This window comes from Chlamydotis macqueenii, chromosome 1, assembly GCF_036417535.1.
Source record: "Chlamydotis macqueenii isolate bChlMac1 chromosome 1, bChlMac1.mat, whole genome shotgun sequence".
Lineage (NCBI taxonomy): Eukaryota > Metazoa > Chordata > Aves > Otidiformes > Otididae > Chlamydotis > Chlamydotis macqueenii.
Window position 1 is genome coordinate 184,006,380 of NC_141556.1, and position 21,694 is coordinate 184,028,073.

A 21,694-nucleotide genomic window follows, 5' to 3' on the forward strand; every position below is an offset into this window, starting at 1 on the left:
GGTTGGGGTTTTTTTGTTTGTTTTTTTTTTGTTTGTTTGGTTTTTTTTTAATAAAGTTTGGCAGTTTGGCCACTGATATTACTCCTGAATTAAGTTACAGCACCAAGAAGAGATTTAAGAACTACTTCACCTCCCACTGCTATGGCATTTTCCTCACCTTCTAAGTGTTTCTTCACCTTCTAGTGCTTTATTTTGTCTCCTCACCTGAGTCTCAGTTTTTCCTTTCTAGTGTTCTTTTCTGTTCTCTCCCGCATTCTCAAGGCAGGTTATTTAGCTTAAAGTTACTTCCCCCATTAACGTAGTTTCTTCTTAGACCAAAAGTTCTTTGGGAGAGCCACCATGGTCTTCCTGTCCATTTGTAAGTGTGCATCACAAGAGATCCTCAATACACCAAAGAATTGCCAAACGTAATTAATATCAAACAACTGCACTTTAAAATTGCCACTCAGCTCGCTTCAGCCTGCACACGCAAGGACCCTTCACAACTGACACAGCTTCTCTGCACACACCATCAAAGAAATGAGAATATTCATATGCACAAACTATTAAGACTGGCCAGTCGGTCATTTATTTGAAAAGGTGAAGATGGGAGAACACGTGCAGTTTCTTACTCTTGGTGCACCAGACTGAAAGGCTCACAAGCCCCCCGCAGGCCTGAGCGGCTCTCACAACGGATTAATGCTTTGAAGCAAAACCACCAAGACCAAAAGTGCCCCAAGTTCAATTTAAAGAGCCACAGCGGTGTTGCTGAACCTCCCTTTTCCCACCATACTCATTTGCCTAAAGCGTCTCTTGGCTGTCAAAGAGAAGGCTTCTACATATACCACAGACTTGCAACTGGTTCGACCTGAGTGAAGTCAATACTTGAAAAAGAGAAGCTGAGGCAGGATGAAGTCCAGGCTTGTGAAGAAAAAAAAAAATCTACCTAAGAATAAATATTAATTATTTCGGTATAATAAATAATCTAAACTACCATCACCACTAGCTTACCCACATTCCACAGTATTCTTTTGTCTTCCTCTATACAATGAGAATATACACACTGTCACAGATTGTCAAACACAATTTACCCACGCAGTAGTTTCAGAGCATAATCAATACAACCCACCCCCTCAAGAGAAAAACAAGTACTTTAATACAATACCTACACGCGCTGAGACTTGAGAAACACTATTTCTTAACTAAACAAAAACACCACACTGCTTCATTTTACAGAATGGCTGTAACGAGACCTGCAAGTTAAGTGCAAATCAAACCATCAGACAGTGCACCTTTTAACAAAGTTACAGGCAGTCTTACCTCTCATCCTCACCATCTACAAGGGGCGTTGTCAACGGCAGCACCTTCAATGGGAAGAGGGAAGCAGAGGATGGTATGTTGCTGCTACCGCCATCTGAAACGGCTGATGCTCCAACACCGCTCTCGCCACTGGCAGCTTGAGGTAAACCCACTAAGGAAGGTTCTGTAGGGCGTCTGCCATCTTCAATTTGGCTTATGACTGACTGAGCTAGTGATTGTGCGGGAAACTGGGTAGAGCTTAGCGGCATTTGCTGTGGCACACTCTGTGCCACCGGCATACCTATACTTGTTGATATCAAGGGAGGCTGACTAACGCTTTGAGCCAAATTCCCGTTCTGCACAGCCGCAGCTTGTGCTATACTCTGTGGCTGTCCCAAACCTATAGAAGCAGAAGGTATGCCAGGAGGCACAGCTGAACCAGCTTGACTTGGTGCAGGAACAGTACTAGCAGAAGGTATAGGGCTAACTGCAGGCAGCTGCTGGCCAGTCATCCCTTGGACTACAGATTCCACTCCTTGCGCCTGCGGCTGTACAGGTAACAAGGTGTTTTGCTGAGCAATGACCATTTGCTGAGGAAGGCCTGAAGCACTAGCCTGTAATCCCTGCTGCATTATTCCTGTCTGCACAGGCTGCACTACTTGTGAAGATGGAGGAGCAGCCGTTGACGGCATGACCGGAGGTGGAATTTGGTTTGCAGCAGATGGTGGTTGCACCACAGCGGCTACGCTTCCTTGCTGCCCAACATTCAGCATTTGACCACCTGTACCTACACCTGGTATCGCAGCTGGAGCATGTGCGACAGGCTGAGCTGGGGCAGCGGCTGGAAGTGCTTGTACTGAAGGCTGCATGCTCTGGGCCTGGGCAACAGGAACCGATTGCCCTGCTCCTACTCCTGTAGAACTGGGCTGCATGGCAGAGGCTGGAGTCTGAAGGATCTGCTGATGTTGAATGTAGTCTGGCATAGCCCCCGTCACCGAGTTTTGGTTCACCGGCTTAACGTGACCCGCAGCCATCTGTGTAGGAACTGTCTGTTGCTGCTGCTGTTGTCCATACTGCAACTGCTGCTGCTGTACAACTGGCAAAGTCTGCACAGGCTGCGCTGGCTGAGAATACGGTAGCTGCTGTTGAGCCATACTCTGAATGGCAGGTTGCTGGTGGCCCAGAGATGGGGATACACCTAGGATATTAACTGGGGCTGGCTGAACCCCAGGAACAGTGGTTAGACTGGCCTGTGCAGGAGGTTGGACCCCTGGCTTCTGCTGCGGATAGTTTATTTCTTGAGAATGCAGCTGGACTTGTGCAAGCTGCGATTGAGAAACACTCTGTGGTATACTAGATGCTGGAATTGCTGGAGGAGCAGCGCTGCTAAAATCCATCTGCTGTGGACCCACACCTTGAAACGCTTGCTGCTGTACCACAGTAGGTGCTCCTATTTCTCCACTTCCCACACTTTCTGTATAGTGACTCAGTGTGCTTACATTGCTGCTAACAGAACTCCCACTGGTGCTCTCCCTTTCAGAAGTCACTTCAAGCGGGTTTTGTTTTATCGTTTCTACTGCTTTGTTTACTGCCACTCCTTCTGAAACTGCAACAGTGTTTTCTTTATCATAGAATTCAGTGCATGTCCATCTACCTTTTTTGAAAGGTTCAGAACTAGAATCTAATTTTACAACCCTAAACCTTGACGTGCCAGATGCAGGCTGCTGCTGGCTTGATCCCACTGCAGTTCCTGCAGCTGGATTAGTGACATTGTTAATAACACTAGAGGAAGCACTCGTACCATTGCCAGCAGCACTCGAGATATTCACATTAACACTGCTGCTAGTTCCAGACAAAGCATTTACATTACCAGTACTCGTGATGTTGCTTAAATTTATAGTACCAAGCACGCTGCTCGCCACACTAGAACTACCACCACCTATATTATTTAAGGTACTAGTTCCAGTAGCAGGACTTACACCTAAATTGCCAGGAGTACTTGTAGTGCGGATATTAGACACAACAGATGCCGGCGAACCAGTGGATGATGCAGCAGAAACTGGTGCAGTTGATATAACATTGTCAGAGCTTCCAGTTGTTGATAGTTTTCTAAATGATGGACTGGGTGGTGGTCCTCCAGAAACTGGGGCACTGCCCACCCCAGGATGCGATGGATGATGGTGTCCATGATGGTGGTGGTGAAGATGGTGGTGGTGATGAACGTGATGGGGGTGAACACTTCCATTGATCACAACACTCTGCTGTGGGTGATGAGGCAGAGGAGCATGCTGCTGAGGAAGATGAGGCTGGTTTGGAGAAACAGCCCCAGGAGTCTCTGCCTCTTGGAAGTTATTTAGAGTCTCTTCAGAGGAGCTCCTCTCAGGTTCTCCCAAGTCAGTGGCCCTGGATAAAGAAACATCCAAGATTTCTGAAGACGACAGGTCTTCAGTGTGGGACTCATCCAGGTCATCGTAGCTTTCTGTATCCTCAGCTATGCTGTTATTAGAGCTCATACTAGCTGATATTTGAGCAGGGGTCACACTGGTAATCTGGAAGCCACTTTTCTTTTTCATTTGTGCTCCGGTCTGCGCAAGAGGCTGGGGCTGGAGCTGAGACTGCGAGAGAAGGTTCAGGCTTTGTGGAGGAGGGGGCGTCGGCTGTGGACCCGCTGATGAAGATGCTGCAGGAGACGGAGGCGGCGGCTGGACCAGCAAAGGCGGCTGATAATCCTCGGCGGAGAGGGCAGCGCTCCCGACGCCAGTACCTGGTGCAGTGGGAGCAGTAACGCAGCTGCTGCCGCTGCTACTGCTGCTGCCCCTTCTAGGAAACATTGCCGGGTGCGCCATCTTCCTAGCACTAACGTCTGCGGCTGAGTCAGGCTGGTGCATTGTATCGGGTGTATTTTAAGAATGCAATCCCCCGGTATGGAGAGAGACAGACACACACGCACACAGTTAGCTTTGCGCTCACGGCAGGGCACCGAGACACCGCGCACAACGCCCCCCCCCCGCGCCCCCCTCCCCCGGCTCCCGCAGAGCACAGGCTGAGGCGCCTCGGAACCGCCGCTATCCACCCCCCTCCCCTCCTCCTCCCCTTCCAGACAGGGAGGGGGCGAGCACCGGTCCTCCGCCGCCTCCAGATTAGCGCCTCTGAATGTGACACTTTCAATCCTCCGCCATTCACTTTCTTTCGCCCCCCCCCTCCGTTTGGTTTTCACCACCACTCCCCTCCTCGGCCGCCCCCCCCCCACCCCACCCCCCCACCGCGCTTCTCCCGGGGCGGAGGGGTGGGCAACGGACGGAGGAAATGCCCGCGGTAGCCGGCCGACCCCGGGGGGCGACCCCCTTCCTCCCCGCCGCCGCGGCTCGCCGGCAGCACCGCCCTCCCCGCGACGGGGGCCGCCGCCGCCACCTCGGCGGGGCGAGGGCAGCCGGCGGGGCCTCAGGGCAGCCCGGCGAGGCGGACGGCGCCCCTCGCCATCACCGCCGTAGTAGCAGGAGGAGAAGAGCGCGGATACGTACAGGACTGGCGCACAGCAGGGCGGCAGCGGCAGGCTGAGCCGGGCAGGGACATCCCCGTCAGTGGCAGCCATGGAGCTGAATCATTTTGGGTAGTAAAGAGACGAAATAAGGAGGGATGAAAAGCAGCAGCAGCCCGACAAGAGAGTCCATGAAAAGGAAGGAGGGAGGAAGGGGGAGCCAGCCAGGCAGCCTCTCTCTCTCCTCCCTCTGTGTCTGGCTGTCTCTGGAGAAGGCTTCACTCCGCACGCTCTTCCTTCCCCCTCCGCCTCCTCCCCCTTTATAACAGGCGGCACCCACTCTTCCTCCGCAGAACCGCGCCTGGGACCCGTCCTCCTCCTCCCGCCTGCGCGCCTGCCCCGTCCTTTCTTCCCTCCGGGTCTCTCCCGGCGTCCCCGCCGCCGCGGGTCTCTCCCCGGCCCGGCCCCGTCTCCTCCCGGAGCGCTGGAGGAGGGCGCTGCGCCGGGCTGCAGGGGGGAGGGGAAAGCTCGCCAAAGGGGAGGGCAGGCGAGAGACAACGTAAGATGGCGGCCGCCGCGCATGCGCGCCCGGCTGGCAGACATAAAGCCCGTCTGGCCCAGGCCGACGGAAATAGGCTCGGCCTGCCTGGCGGAAATTGCCGAGCGGTGCCGAGCCCGACGAGGGGGAAGGGCGGGGGGTGTCCCCGCCTGGCGGTGCTCCGGCGGGGGAGGGGGCGCCGGGCTGTAGCTGTGGCGATGGCGGCCGTGCGGCCAGCCCACCCCCCCCCCCCCCACCAGGTGCCCCTCTCTGCCTCTTCCCCGGGCCCGCAGCATGACTGTGCCTCACATGACCCGCCTCCCTCCCCCTCTCCTCAGCTCCGCTGCAGATTTATTCAAGTTATTCATCACCTTCTCCTTCCTCCCCTCCCTCGGTCCAGAATATTCCTGCCCATTCCGTCCCCCCCCCTCCGCGCACGGGTAAAGCGGAGGGGCCTCGCTCGGGGGCCGCCTTCCCCTTTGTGCCCCCGGCGGCTCGCACAGCCCCCTCCCCACCTGGGCGGGGGTCGCTGCGGGTGATTCCCCTCACGCCCCGAAATGGCCGCCGCACAGTCGCTCTCTACCTCCGCTCAGCTGGGCGGGTGGCGAGGCCCCCGGGGCGGGAGGACGGTGTCACCGGGCGGTGACTGCAGGCCCCGGGTGCTGCCACCGCGGCACCCGCCGTTGGCAGGGCGGGAGGGGCGAGCCTGGTGCCGGGGCGGGCACTGAGGCGGCGAGATGGTGTCGGTGGGGATGAGGACGGGGGGGCTGTGACCGAGTTGGGGGCAGCACCGGTGCCCTGCGTGAAATCGTTCGTCTGCATCCACAAGCGACACGTGTGTGTGTGTGTGTGTGGAGGAGCTTCTGATGAGAGCTCGGGAGGAAATGCACAGAAGCACTGCTCCAAAAATGATGCTCTTCAAGGCTGATTTTTAAGTTACTAAATGGAATTGAGGTGAAACCCACCACTCTACCTTTGCTGTTTCAGCTCTGCCATCCCGCTGGGGAAGAAAGACCGCATGGTCCTCTCGGAGCTGGGTGGCGAAGCTCAGTGGGCCCATCATGGCGAGGCTCCAGCTCTCCCCCATCCCAAACTGAGCTGGAGCCACAACCATCAGATCTCAAGATGCATGTCTGCCAGGAGATTTTCCTTCACATCCTTGCAGCACAGAGTGCACAGCTCTGCCCGGCAGGTAGGCAGGTACCTCACGGCCACACGAGCCTGACAGATTTGCGCCATCAGCATTGCTCCAGCTCTCCCATCAGCAGACCCCTCTCCAGGAGCATGATAAATTGAGTGTCCTGCTTCCCTATGGAGAGGGGGACAGGTTCGCACCCCCTCCCCGTTTCTCCAGTCCAGTTTCTTTCGTCCAGTAGTGCCCGGAGAGCTGCTCGTGTTTCCCATGTCCTGGCAGCAGTCCTCGTTGTCTCCAAACACGGGCATCCATGAGCTGCTGGAGGTTATCTCAGATCGCTGCTTTGAAATTGCTCCAGTTTGCATGGAATAATAAAACGTTCACAGGACTTGACTGGCGCAGGCTAATTCTGTAGCCTGATTGTGAAGCCCACTATGAAGGACAGTCAACAGGGCACGGGGAAAAAACAGGGTTTGGTGTTTGCTGCAGTGAGTATTTAAGCACATCGTGAAGAGTCATAGAACTTTAACAAGAGAGAAATTGTGAGAGTCCAAGGTGTTATATCGTATAGCTGAGTCATTAGAGAGTTCTTGTGGGAGATGTAAATGTTAGTTCCTTTGGGCAGAGAGGAGATTTGAGTCTCCCATGTTCGGTAGATGGTGTTTAATCACTGAGGTACTGAAAAAGCTGGTTTTCTAGCTCCATTTTGTGAAAAGGGTGAGAATTCAAGGTCACACACACAGTGGGAGCTTCTGCAGCCTGTCCCTGAATTTCACCCTTCCATTTTGCCTCTCCCTGTCAGCCTTGCTTTTCTAGCTCTCACTCCATGTGAGGACAGGGATGGCTTTGAGAAAATCCTACCTTTTGCAGCCTAATTCCTTTTATGTCTGGAATGCAGACATTCAGCTCAGATCTCCAGGTACCTGAAAGGTAGACTTCCAACCTTTGCTCCTTCCGTGGCTCTAGGACACTGCCTGTATACAGACAGTGCCAAACACTATGAAAAAATTGACATGTAATTAAGTAAGATTCTGCCTCTTCTGAAAGCAAGACAGTATTTTTTTTTTTTAAACTGATAATGAGATAGAACACTTTGAAGCCCATACTACCTGAAGGTGAGCTCCCTATGGGAAAGAGCCTTTGTGTAACCCTCACAGATTTCAGGAAAACATCACAAAGGTGCCCACAATTGGTCTGCATCTTGATGGAATGCTGAAGCCTTATATGTGTCTTTAGTGAGATACTTGCATGTGTAAATGTTTTTGAGATGAGAGGCTGAGGTTGCAAGCCAACTTCCATTATAAATTCCTGCTCTGTCTTATAACTTTCCCAGAACAATTTCCTTGAGGAATTAAGTCTTCTATGATTAGTCCCAGCTCGAAGATAATTTTTTGAATGTTTGAACAAAGTCCAGCTACATTTAAAGCTATGAATACAGATGAATCTGTTTCTAACCTTAAAAATTTGTGCAAAAGTACCTCAAAAAGGATTCAGCTGTAAGGTTTGTGTGCATCTAATAGATATCAACTAGCCTGAAAAAGAATTAAAATAGTAATATTGTTATTGGTTAAATGTTTGCTTTTGCCCACACTGGTTAACGTATTTTCATTTTGAATAGTTGGTAGTCTTTTAGGAGATAAATTTCTTAGTACAGCATGTGAAACAGTTTTTTAAGTTAGGTCCATATAGTCCTTACACAAGAGAAACTGAAGAAAAAAAAGAGATTTAGGTAACAGTGTTAACTTATCTGCATCATCTACTGATCAGTTAACAATCCAAATGATGGTCTAGACTAGACAAAGCACATCTGAAGTGGCATGTTTGAAATGATTTTTTTTAATGCTGTTCATAAATACGAACATTTTCATATTACACTTTTTTTTTCTTTGCTTATCCATCTTCATCAAGGATATGCTTGCACTTCTCTTTCTTTCATTTTTTATAAGCCTTAGTCTAAGCATGAAAATGGGAATTCTCAAAGATTTTAATTCCTCTCTATATCCTTTAAGGTTTATGAAATTAAACATTGAAACTGATATTTTAATTGCAATTAATCGTGTTATTTTAGTTGTTGTTCAAAGTGGGAAAAGAAATTTCATCATATACCTCATTTACAAAACAGCAAGTATTTCAAAATTGAGCCACAACACAATTGACCACCTTCACACATGGACAGTAAGTGAAATTACCCAATAGTAATTCCAAACAAGTCCACTTGCTGTTTTTTAATGAACTGTGTCAATCAACTAGCTGGAACCAGAGGTGCTTGTGTCATCACTGGATGGATCCAGCACTTTGTTCACCATGGTCACTGCTCGTGACTACAGGGCAGACGGTCATGCAATCCCTTCAACTGGAGATTGAAGACTGCCAGAGGGTTGCCAGTGTAGAGGAATCCCTTTGGATTGTATCTCCTGCATATGTGCTTCCCGAATGAGCAAGCACAGATGGGCTTGACACAGCCCTCGCTGCCAGGTAGGGAGAGTGAGTGTCTGGAAGAACTCTTATTTCAACTTTAAAATCTTACCATTAAGGTTAGTGCAAGAGAACGCGATCTTCACAGCGTAAATATTTAGAGATCTGTCTCCCATATATGTAGTATTTCTTCAGACAGGAAACAACAAGCCTTGTTGCCACCACAGAGTCTCCAAGGATACCAGAAGAAGCAGAATTTTAATATTTTCTTTCTTTGGCTCCTTTACTACTTGACACAGTCGTATGCATTCATCATAGTGTATGCAGTAGTTTGTCTTTGTACAGAATAATTATAAAGCCAACAAACAAGAATACTATGAGTTTTTTACTCAAGACAGTCAGAATCATGACAGATCAGCCTAGTGTGTGTTTTAAATCCCGTGTGACTGCTTCATAAATAATTTTTTAAAACTTAAAAGATTTTTTTTTTATTATATGAAGCTGCCATTGTTAGTTTAGACAGAAGGCTTTTCTGTGTTCATTAATATTGTTGACTCTAGTCTGTAAGTTGATTTGCAAAGATGTATGCACTTTTTTTCTTAGAGAGGTAGTCGTAAGAAAATTCTCACCTTTCAGCTCTGAAAAAAGTTGTAGTTCTGCTTCTGCATTTTCTTAGAAAGTTCAAGTCAAGTCTTGATCTTCCTTTCTTGTTTTGTTTTCAGTTGGCTGGTTAGTTGGTTGATTGGTTTTACTGACTGATTCCAAAACGCCTACTGAGACATTTTTCAGTCCTTATTGTAATTCTTATGAAATAATGTTGAACTTTTTAGAAAGGGAAGTTTTCTCACGAGCTTTTATTAAATAAATGCTTGCAGAAATCGACAATTCTAGCAATCTTTAAAAAAATCAGCTTGCTTTAGACTAGTCAGATCTACTCCAGTGCCAATATACTCAAAATTGTATCTTTCTAGATCATTTGGAAAAGTTCTTTTAAAATATTCATTATACCTGCATGTGGGGAATGTGGCAAAGTAGGTAGTCTTTTTTTTTTTCATGAGGATTGCCTTCAAATTCAGATCTTACTAAAGACTTCTGGAAGCTTTATCATCACTTTAAACTGTATAGAGTATAGGTGTATAGACTACATGCGCTGTGTTGCAGGAGTGAGGGCTAAAAATAAATCCTTCACCAGCCCGTGACTGATGCATTACAAGCCGAAACACCACCATGGTTTTATCACTGTTACCATCCTGCTCTCCTTTACTTCTTCTTTTTCACTTAGGTTTGTAGTCAACTGATGAAATTGCATCTTATAGAAGCGCCAAGTTCTGGGAAGTGTTTCTTGGATACCTCAACCTACAACTGTAATGGATGCAGTTCCATTGTAGTCTGAGATAATTTATTTAATTAAATGTTTGTAAAATACAGGTCTTAGATTGTTAACTGTTTGATCTTTGGTTAGTCAGCCAAGTGGTATATATAATTAAGCTGAAGATCAAATGAAATAGATGATCAAATCATTGAAAAACGGTCCAGTTGTTAAATAGATCCTCCCTTTTTTACCTCTGGAAAATCTATGAGCAAAGTAGCAAGTCAACCAGTTTTTCAGATTAGTTTTAGGTTTTATGAATTAATTATAAACATTTGGACAGGACTATTTCATTGTGTTGTAAGTGTGAGCTCTTAAGTTTGTAGTGCTCAGTCGCAAAGCTTGTGTGGAATTGTTTTCTTTTGACTGATCCTAACCCCGATAGAGGAAAACACTTAGGAAAATGCTGTGTTTAAGGACACACTTGGGGTCCACTACTACACTGGGACTTCTGTGAAGTCTAAAAGTTCTGCCATTTATGTGTGATTTTCTTGAATGATCAGAGGTGAAGGTGTCTGTTGTGATGAGGCACAAATCTTTAAAAGGAATAAGTAGAGAGAGTTTGGGATTTTTTTTTTCTTCCCCCTGAACTTGTTTCATGCAGAGTTATTTGGAAAAGCAGATGTGTAGTGAGTTAGTATTTAGCACAGTGACATATATTTTTATTATGTTATCACATAGTAACTGGAGGCAGATGGGCTGTCCTACTTGTGAAGGGTACAGAGAAATCCTTCTTGAACTCATTTAATTGTCTGAATCTTGTGTATCTCATTTTCGTCTCCCTTTCAACTATGTCAACAGTATTTCTTCCCATCTAAAACGTATTATTTGGAAGCAAATATTTGTTTGTGCAAATCCAGAATATTCTGTTGGATGGTACTTGAGCAAACTTAAACTTCAGTTTTTAAATGCATTTCTCGTACTGTAACTGAACTGCTTACTGAAAGCAAGCACAGACTGGTCACAAGCACAGCAGAAGTAAATGTTTTTTCCCTAACTCCAGTAATAAAAATGACCTATACTATATTATTTCTCTGCTAAAGGACATACAAATTTATTCACAGTACTAGTAAAGCAGTGTATTTAATTCCTCCACTTCTGCGAGGTCTTTGGTTTGTTTCTCTGTAATTTTTCAAGCATCTTCTTTGTGATTATCTCTGCATTTTAAATTACTGTATGTGACACTTCAGCTTCTGCACACATACACTGACAGGCCTTGAAAAGCGAAATTAAAAGTCCTTGTGACAAAATTCATCAGGAAACAGGTTTAGGATTTCCAACTCGAGCACCAGAAAAAATTGCCTTTATCAATTTCAGTAGAACAAAAGGCATGCAAAGTCCTGACAGTTCAAACACACAGTCAGAGGCTGAACCTCAGTCATGTGAATAGTCCCTTTGACTATTAAGGTTTGGTCACTAAACCTCTAAAAACTTAACATTAAATATGTAAATATTTGAAGGCTTAGAAGACAAAAAGATGAGGTATGTGCTAAGGTGTGGTCTTACGAAGTCTTAGGATTATATTGATCTTTAGTTGTTGACAGAGTTGAGTCCTTTTCAAGGAGAAAGTTACTCCGTATGGTGCCAGACCAGAGATTCCCCAATATTTTTTGAGCGATGCTAACTTTTTGTCTGATAGGAGCTCTGTGTCTTAGCTTAAAAGTCAGCCACACAATATTTAATTGCTTTAGGATCATGCCACATTACTTCATTTCCAGTTTTTCCACTCATTAAGGTGTTTCAACTGTTATTAGTAAGAGACTAGAAAATTGCCTATTTTAAATAAGGCATCAAACAAAAAAAAAAGTGTTTCTGTTGATTAGAAAGTGCTTTATTTCTGCTCAGTGTTAATACCTTTATTAGTACTTCAGCTTGGAAGCACTGATGAGAGTTTAAAACCCATCGGGGTTACCTGCCACGTTTGCTACCAAGTGAATTTTTAGATAATAAATGAGGAAAGGTAGAAATAGTGTCAAAACACGCCTCAGACTGTGCTGATCAAGTAGCCTGTCCTACATGAATAAGGGGCAGTATGTCAGTGTGCCTGTCCCGTGAGACAAAATACAGCAGCGTCGTAAGTGAGGGAATTGCTTCCTGCAGGTAACACCCCCTGCCCAGTGTCTCCTCAGTGACTCAGTTATCTCTTTTAAACCATCTGTAGGAAGCAAGAGAGAAATCATGGTCAACACACGTGCTAAATCAAGCTCCGAAACATCCAGAGCACTTGCTCTCAAAGTGACAGGTTTCTTCGCAGCAGCTAGCGAGGGTGGTCAAAGAGGAATCCTTGGTGAGAGGACTTCTAACAACTGTTGGCGTGGGCTGCAGGAGATGGTACTTTTTTACTTTGTGCATGGAGGAAGAAGTTAATAAGATACAAATGAAATTCACAGACATGAAGATGAGAGGTGGTGTGGAAACCAGACAGGTCCAGGAAATAACATGAGGACTTAATTTTTCCAAAAAAGTATATTTGCTTGGTTCACACACTTAGTAAACATGAAATTAGATGGGATTTGGGAATATAAAATGGATGCAAAGTAACATTTTTAATAACCGAGGACATTTGTAAAGATGCTGTTGCTGGTATACCCTAGGAATTGTAATAATTTAAGGGTCCTATGGTACTAGGAGTATATTGGAGAACTGGAAATAGTCCAGAGAAATGCAATGAAAGTAATGTTGGAAAAAGCTGGAGTTTCAGTCATAATGTCTGCTTTGCAAGTGTCTGCAAGTTGAGGCATTAAATCGCAAGATAATCATCTCTGACTATTAAAAGGAGGGGGCTGATATTTCAGACCCAGATGCAGCTCACCCTCAGTGAGGTACCTGAATTAGAAGTGTTGCTGTACAATTTCTCATGGAGAACAGGAACCTTCCCCTACAACCTCTGCATCCTCTGGAGCTGCTCATTTCTCTCCATTGACTGCTAGGAGAGCCCAGGGTAATTAGTTGTCTAGCGTGTGTCTCTCAGTAGGGAGCTAGAGTAATCTGCGAGCCAATGGCATGAGAAAAAGAATATTTAGACTGAACATCAGAACAAAGAGTTTTTAAGATACACAGGATACTAACAGTGAAATACAGCACATGAGAAAGTGACAGAAAATCAATTACAAGGACACTCAAATTTAGCCAGGATAAAATACTAAAGAACTGCCTGTAGCGGGTAAGCCTATGCTGATCAAGAGAGGGCTCATATAATGTGTAAGATTATTCCTACCATTAATATATACAATGCTCTTATCTGGCAAAAGACAGTTATCTATAATTTACAGCTCTTACCCGATACCAAGCTTAAAATGACAGGTGATGATCCACTGCAGGAAAGAATGTGATTTTATTCATCAGTATTATGCTGGGGAATAAAATCACACTTTTTATATAGATAAACATATTTATGTATATAAACATATGCATACATACATATGTAAGTATTTATATATGTGGTTTTATATGTGAAAATATATATATTGCATTACATATATATAAATCTTTTTTTTTTTTTCCCCTAACTGAAGGTTAGTGGTGCTGTCAGTGTCTGCTAATTGGCACTTCTGCATCCCCCTGCTGTCAGATACCATTAGCTGAGAGTGCCCTGAGCCGAGTTCAGCCTGGCCTGGGCAGCCCAGAGCTCCTTCCCGTGTTTCTTGCCTTTGTTCTCACAAAACTGCACGGCTCACTACTGTCCACGTAAACGTGACCTCCCAAACCAAATGCTGGCAGGTAGGTGGAGAGGGACTTGTGTGTTCAGCCCCAGCTTCATGTTGCAGACATTGAGTGCTCTTCTTTGCTCTGGCATCTGCTGCATTTGGAGATGGTGATGCTTTGTGTTGATTTAAAAACTGTTTAAGACGACCAAATCTGCATTCTACAAATTTCTTCATTGTTCAGCTTCTCTTGACTGTCCTAAGATACCTTTAACCTATCATTTAAATTATATACCATGTTCCTCTGCACACTGAAATGCATTCGTTGCTGTGCTGATTCTGGGTTTTTTTCTTTATTTGTCCTCTATCCTACTTTTCACTTCTCCTTTTCTTTAACTCTTTCTCCTTTCTGATGCTTAGATTATTTCTCCATAAGGCCTACCCTTAGCTTAGATCAGCTCTAGCACGTCTATGCATAGCTGCACCACTTTCAAAATCCTGCTTTCAGATTTCCAGTTAGACCAGCTTCTTCTCGGGTAGGGTCACAGGGAGGTTATGCTGCTTCTCAGCTAATCCTCTGAGGCCTAGAAACAGGTTTTTCAAGCAGAATAAATAACTCTGCTGAGCCATTATGCTCGTTACAAAGTGTTAAATAGCTGATTTCAGTGTTTTTGTAGACAATGATGAGTGAATACTGCATTTTGTTTCTTTTTTTAGCCTACTTTCATAAGGAAACAAAGCTTACACAACTGTTCTGCCTGGCTCTCCGTCTGCTTGTCTGTCAGCCTCTCTTTAATAACTTTGAACTTGTTGGTGGATTTCAGGCTGGGATGGAGATTGCAAAGCTATGCTGGCCCTGAAGTTCATGCATTTCTACAGCTTGGGAGAGGACAAAGTCCTAACGCACCACTCTCATGGGACAACAGGCATCCCCATGGCTGTTCGGGACAGCAGCAGCCAGAGCATCGCGGTCCAGCCTGTGGGCTCTGGCCAGCCACCCTGCGTCCCTCCCCAAAGACAAAGAGCTTGAAGAGGGGGTGTGTTCTGGTGAGGTGAAAAGCATTGATGAAGTGGGAAGGAAGGAGGTCTGCTCTGCATGGGGGACAAAAGTCTGTAGGCAACCAAGTTTCATTATTGCTGTTGTTCATGGAACAAGTGTATTATGACAAAGGAGAAAGTGTGCAAAAAGAGTTTCCTTCACAGGAGTCTTTCTCTTCTTGGAAAGAGTGTGTGCACATCAGAGACTCAGAGCATGTGTGTATTCATTTTTCAGTTGGGTGGCTCAGTCTTGGATTTAGGTCACTAGGTGCCACTGAAATACAAAAAGGAGATGTTAATAATATTGCAGCAGGAATGACAGACTTTGGTTCCCCAGAGACGGAGCCTACAGCATGCCACTTTCAGAGTCCTCCTGGGCATCCAAATTTCCACCTTCTCAGTCTTAATCTTCTTCTCAGCATTGCTACAATTATTCATGCAGGAGGCTGGTCTCCACATATCCCATATACAGATACTCAATATTTGTCCTCTATCTCTGTGTACTTTGGAAGGTGAACTTTGCAGCTGCTGGTTAACAGAGTTCATCCTCTAAGATTTTAATGTCTTCGTGCTTTAGCTCTGGAGGTCATGGTCTGAATTCTCAGTCATGACCACTAATAGCAAATAAGGTAAATAATCTAATTCACATGTTAAGTGATAAATGATTACAGTGGTTCAAAAAACCAGTCACAGTGGCAGTTAATACAAACAAACTAGAGAACAAAATATGAACAGTTAAATGAATGCTAAAAAAAAAAACAACTCATGCATCTGGCATCCAGGGCTGAGAGTTGCTATATCATATCTGAAATGGGTTGCTAGTGGGAGTGAATTCTAAATAAGGTGTCATCAGTTAAACGAGTCGTTCTGTCAGCAACAGATTTAATGAGGCCTATTTCTTAAGGGTTTGCACGCCATACTTGGATTCCCCGTTGTCTAATATGGTAGCGACGTTGATCCAAGCTTTTCTTGTGGATGGGGCACTCCTAATCCCTTTGCTGTGGAGTTTCTCTGCCAGTAGATGTACTAAATCCAACAGTCCCAGGGAACATTTCTGGCCACTTGAATTCGATTCTCTGTACTGTCAAATTGTCTGAATGGTGTTGGCGCGGTGCTGGCCTGTGCCCATAGCAGTCTCCCAAATGGCTCCTGAACACAGCTTTGGCCAAGGCTGTTTCCAGCAGGTAGTCTGCATTTGGCCACCCTGTTTTGGTGGGCAAGAACATTTAGTAGTACATGGCATGGGCTGTTCTTTGCCTGCTGCCCTTACTGGCAGAAAATGGTCTTGGAAAATTTAATGTAGGAGTGTAGACGTGGTCTCTGGTATCTAGTAGCAGTTACACCTTTTTCTCAGGACTACTGATACACTAATAGAGCTTTTATCCATTAACTAACTGCCTATTTATACAGACCCATAGAACATAAGCGTGTTAGAAATCTTTGCTCTGCTGTCAGATTTGCCTGTCTGCGAGCTTCAAAGTTGTTAGTAGGTGATGGACAGTGATGGGCAGGGGAATTCATAGACATGCAAATATACACACACACACGTTTGTACATGTACCTGTGCTTGCATAAAGGCTGCAATCACAAACCTTTCCTAAGGAAATGAGGCTAGAAATGTTGTGGACAAATGCAAAGTGGTCAAATCTGGCAGAGCGTGCTCTGTAACTGATATATCTCGGCTATTTTAATGGGGTTTAAGTAAGGTGAGTTGTAATTTCCCAGGGAAACTGGCCCTTTGGAGCTCTACTTTTGCTCAGGCCCCTTGAATTCCTTCAACTGAACTGAATTTTAGGCAAAAAAAAAGGCCACTGAGAACTCACACATGCTTTTTGAACACATTTGGCTACATTGTGTAGCCAGCAATCTACGTGGGTGTGCGCAGATGTACCTGAGCTGCCATTAAACCAGCCTGGGGACTCTCAGCGGTGTAGCAACGTGAATCTCGACACAGATGGTAGAAGCCACTTGTGTGATGGGGTAAAGTCTTGGTTGGTGAGCTTGTCCTGAGCTAATGCGTATGTTAGCATATGCAAGGTGGCTTATACAAGGTTAGGCCGAGGGTATCGCAATATGTCAGAATTGTCTGCACCCAAACAGTGCCAGCACTCTCAAGAGTCTAAAGCTTGTGCTGCTCTTGCTGTCCATGTCCCACCTGAGGCACCCTCCTGCCCTTTGAAGTTGCAGAGAAAACCTTGAAAATATGATCTGCTGTAAACTTGGGCAGCAAGTCTTATTGAGTCTGCAGGCAACTGAACCAAAGGTTGCAAGCAGCAAGAAAATAGCTTATACTTTCTGTAGCATGAAATCTTCAAGAGGAGGGTTTAAGAGGTCAACAATGTTAGCTGATTCACATCTGGTCTCTTCTGTAGATATAGTTTACGCTCACAGCCTGAACCTGCTTCTTATGGTTCCCTTGATATACTATCCCTCCCTTCATCTTGCTTTCCCAGTGCCTGAATGTGGAATTGTTGATACACTACCAGCTGGAGGTGGTTTATTTATCCTGCACTAGAGGAAGAAAGAACATGTGAATGTTGGTTTTTCACCTGCATTCTGAGCAATTTACAAACAATCTGCGCTGAAAAGGAAAAGTTTCCTCACTAATTTACATGAGGTCTCGTGAAAACCCAGGTTCTTCATTATTTGGATGGTGATTATGAATTTTTTCTCTCTATCAGGAAACAACAGAAGATCAAAGTGGCAGCCTTAAAGACAGCTAACAAGGGCATCAGACATTACAGGCTGTCGAGATGGTATTTTTCAGGGCTGTCAAAATGAAAGACAATTTACACATTGTAAGGGCAGGCTTAAATCAAGGCCTTGCAACTACAGAAGAACCTAAACATTATAGTAGTCTAGCTGCTAGAAATATCTCATTGACTGAGTGTTAATGCATCTGTGGGATTTTCAGGAGTGAGCATTGAGGGCAGCAGAAAATGGAATGGAGTTTAATCGGGAAGGAGACAAGAAAATGATGTCTTTCTCTGTTAGAATCAAAGCCAAGGAGAATTTGGACGCTTTCCATTACTTAGGACTGACTCAGCCTCTTTTTTGAATTTAGTGTAGTGTCTATTGCAGAGATGCCAACAAAGCTATCCATCAAAATGCTGGGAGGAAAAAGCACAGGTGCTCTCCTGCCCCAGCTATTTATAGGGGAGGCTTGCAATCGCATGTGATACAAATGCCCTGGTTGAGTTTTTACATTCCAGAGCCCTAAATCCAGCTCTTTGGCTGAAAACACAACTCAAAAATTATAATTGGCTATCAGTTGTAGCTGTTTAGCAAAGCTGAGAAAAACAGGAATTAAGTTTAGCTACAGGAGACTGGTAAAGGAGAAGTACATTTGGGAATCTTTGAAGAAAAAATACTTGAGAGAAAGATGTTAGGGCACCAAAGAATTTGTACAATATGCTAGGATAATAATATTTCACCAAAACCTGTACATCCAGTCATATGCGTATTTAGGATGCAGAAAATGCTATGGCTCCTGGATACAGATCAGGATTTGGATTGGCACATCTAAACTTCCTAGAAATTTTCTATTTGTTCTCTTGCTGTTTGGGGAAATCTCAGGTAAACTAATTTTTTCTAAGATGATGAATATTGCTGTGGGCTTCTGAAAATTCTCATAATTTGTTAATTCTTAAGGCTAAAATTCTAATAAGTATGAGAAATGTCTGGGATTAAATCAGAAACATTTGCAACCTATTGAAGGAATCATTTAGAGCTTTTGCATAATGATATGAACATGTTGCTTCTCTTCTCAACATGACTGCTATTGTCTCAGTTGGCATAATAATTGTTTCGGTATATTTTTAACCGCTTCTTAAGTAAGTCCAAGCAGACTGCAATGCCAGCAACAAATAAAGAAATTTCAGATTTTTACCTCTCAGAAATCTTCCAGCAGTTCTGCTAAAACTGATGTGCAAATGCATTGACCTACTTTGGCAGAGAGAGCTCCACAAGTCTTGCAGGTCTTACAGTCTTTCTGCTCTGTTGTTATTTCTTTCTGTATTCTCTAAGCCAGTGATTTGTTAGAAAGCCACATAATCAGTTGTTAAATTGCTGATGGACAAAAAAAAAGAGCATATTTAGCAAAAAAAACCCCAAACCAGTCCCTATTCTTTGCTGTGGGAGGGATTCTGTTTGTTCAAAGGCAGCAGACTCTATGCAGACTACCTGCTCATCTGAGAAGTTAGTAGAAAAGACAGCATAAAAAAGAGTGTGGGCAACAAATCCTAGGATATTCAGTTTTGCCAGAATACCAGACATCTTAGAGCCTCTGCCTCAGCTGATCTACAGAAATCATGTCCCAGCAGTGCTCCGTTCAGTCTTGTGCAAAACCCCATCTTTCAGAAAGGCACTTGGATACTTCAGGGAGTTAATAAGGTGGCTATAACTATATCCAAATTTTGGTGGCAACATATCACAGACAGCATTTAATCCTATGCTTCTTGGTTCCAGCATGCCCAGTAGCTAGAAACGTTACTGCAGGAAAGTGATGAAGATTGGCCTCCCACTGCTGCAATGCTTTTTCTACAGAGCAGAAGTGGCCCTGCCAGCGAGGTGCCCAGCAGCACTGTCCTAGCACTGTGTCTATAAATAAAGTGCTGTGACCATTTTACTCCTTTTGTTCAGCAGCATGGTAGAAAGTGAAAGCCCTACATCTAATATATTACTTTTTTAACCTAGTTTCTGTAAGATTTGAAACTTCTGCGAGTGCATAATTTTCCCTTTTTTTTTCCTCCAAACCCCAATGATTATATACATTTCTGAACAATTTTAGCGTATTTCACAAAAAGACAGAGGTTCCAAACATCTTTAGTTAGTACAAGCTTTGTGCAGGTAGAGGAGGAAGGCTATAGTGCAACTTTCACTCCTGATATGACACAAGGATGGAGAGAAGAGTGTAAGAGAAAGAGAGAGAAACTAAGGATATTGCATAAAAACCTTAGAGTCTGCTCTGCTGCAGACCAGCTTGCAACCAGCGCCGCAGCAGCTGTGGAGGGTGGTTGTACAGCCATTACTAATGCAATAGCCGTGATGACTTTACAATACTGACGTAAGGTAGGTGGGGAGGTGACACGCCAAGCCCCACACCTACCGTCACCTCGTAACGTCTGTACGGAAAGCCAGCGCTAGTCTCCCGCAAATCCAGAGGCGGTCTCTGTGCTCTCTGTGTAATCCCCTGTGTGATAAGCAATGTGTACATTGCTGTGATGCTATCAGGAGTTCTCCATGCCAGTCATGCCGTCTGGGAAGGGCAGTCTTGTCCTGAAGCAGGAAGGTAAGCCTGGCACTGGCTGTACATCCCATGTTCAGACCACTTTTAAAGCGTACTTAAAGGCTTGCAAAAATACTGCAGGGTTCCTTAGTAGCTTAGAAAGAAGAAAGGATCCTGTGAACTCCAAGGTTCATTGGCACACAGTGAAGCCCTGGTACTGTTGGGTGCAACAGCAAACTGGGAAAATTGGGGTACTAAACAGAACAGCACCTCAGATACCAGCTGCTCACCAGTTCTGGCTTAGACTCCTGTGGTTAACGTCATGCTGCAAAGAAAGTTTAAGTGACAGCTTGGGCATAGGCAGCTACCAAACACAGTTCCTGGGTGTTTTGGGTTTTTTTTTGTTTTTTAATGCTTTGCTTCCATAGCGATGTTTCCAGCTCGTAATCAAAGGTGCAAACCTTTGCTTAGCGATAGCAAAACTGGCTGCTTTCATTTGGAGAGTGTCCAAAGTGTCCGAAATGGATTTGAATGAATCTGGTGGGGTGTGGCACAATTTCTTCTTTTTTTTTCCTCTGATGGAACCAAGCCAAACAAAGAGTCATTTGCAGGCACAGCCTGCAAAAGGTTGGTACCTTCAAGCCTTGAGCAGTTTGGCAATCCCAAAGCACATCTCCTATCAGAAGGGTCAGTTTAAGAGCTGGTCTTGCTTTGTGCCGGGAGAGGTGCACAGAGGTCTTTTGCCTGGTTTATCTAGTGTGTCCCTGGTGAGGGGCCATCAGCAAAATGACATCCCAGAGCTCTGAGAAATCTGTATAATCAGACCACATGTTCACAGTGTTTGTGATGAGTTATTTGAAATACACAGACCAAGAAATGGATGGTTTGGAAAAAAAAATACTAATATTGTTTTTTGAAGTGCTGAAATAGCAGAATATAAACTTATCGAATGAAAGCCTAGCTCTACTGAAATCAGTAGGAGTTTTGTTTGGGATTTAAAAAAAAAAAACAAAAAAGGTAATTTCACCATGAACTAATTTATAGCTTTCACTAGGTAGGGACTACAAAGTGAAACTATATCCTTGTACAGTAAACAGGTATTTGTCAGCTGGGTTTGGGTTGGGATTAGAAGGAAATAAAATTTGCTCCCTTCTTTCCTTTCAGCCCTTTAATTAATTTCTGCTTAGTTCCGCACCGCCTTCTTCTGCTGCAAAGAGCAGACATTGAATTGGGATTGTATGTGTTGACAGTCCCGACTTCAGCCTTCCCGCGGGTTGGCTGGGATTTAACAATACATTTTTTCCCATGGTATTTTCTGTCACATATTTTTTTAAACAAACACTATTCTGTCAGCTGTAGAGGGCAAGAAGAAAAGATGCGCTGTAAAACAGCAAACAAAAGGCAATTTCAGGTTTAGCGTCTGCAAGGTTATATAATTATATTGGCAACTCTCCTTTTCTATAATCTCTTTATGAAATATATTTTCTATTTACTGTGCTGTTCAAAGGAATAAAGGCAATTAAGGAACATTTCATTAAAAAGAATGACTCAATTTACCTTTGGCCACAGAAG

General features: G+C 44.7%; 1 protein-coding gene across 6 annotated transcripts in view; it reads right to left on the reverse strand.

Moving 5' to 3' along the window:
• TSC22D1 (TSC22 domain family member 1) overlaps positions 1-5,157 on the reverse strand; it is a 94,819-nt gene extending 89,662 nt beyond the window's left edge. For 3 of the 6 annotated variants that reach the window (XR_015261674.1, XR_015261672.1, XR_015261673.1), the window contains exons 1-2: positions 4,800-5,156; positions 1,300-4,157 (exon numbers count right to left, since the gene is read on the reverse strand). Coding sequence is in view for 2 of the 6 variants with exons in the window: in XM_086771815.1 (XP_086627941.1) it covers positions 1,300-4,166 (2,867 nt within the window). In the remaining 4 variants the exon portion in view is untranslated. Of the gene's footprint in view, positions 1-1,299; positions 4,167-4,799 lie in introns of those variants that run through there. The other 3 variants (XR_015261671.1, XM_086771816.1, XM_086771815.1) reach the window with 3 other exon arrangements.
• Between the last annotated feature and the right edge of the window lie 16,537 nt (positions 5,158-21,694).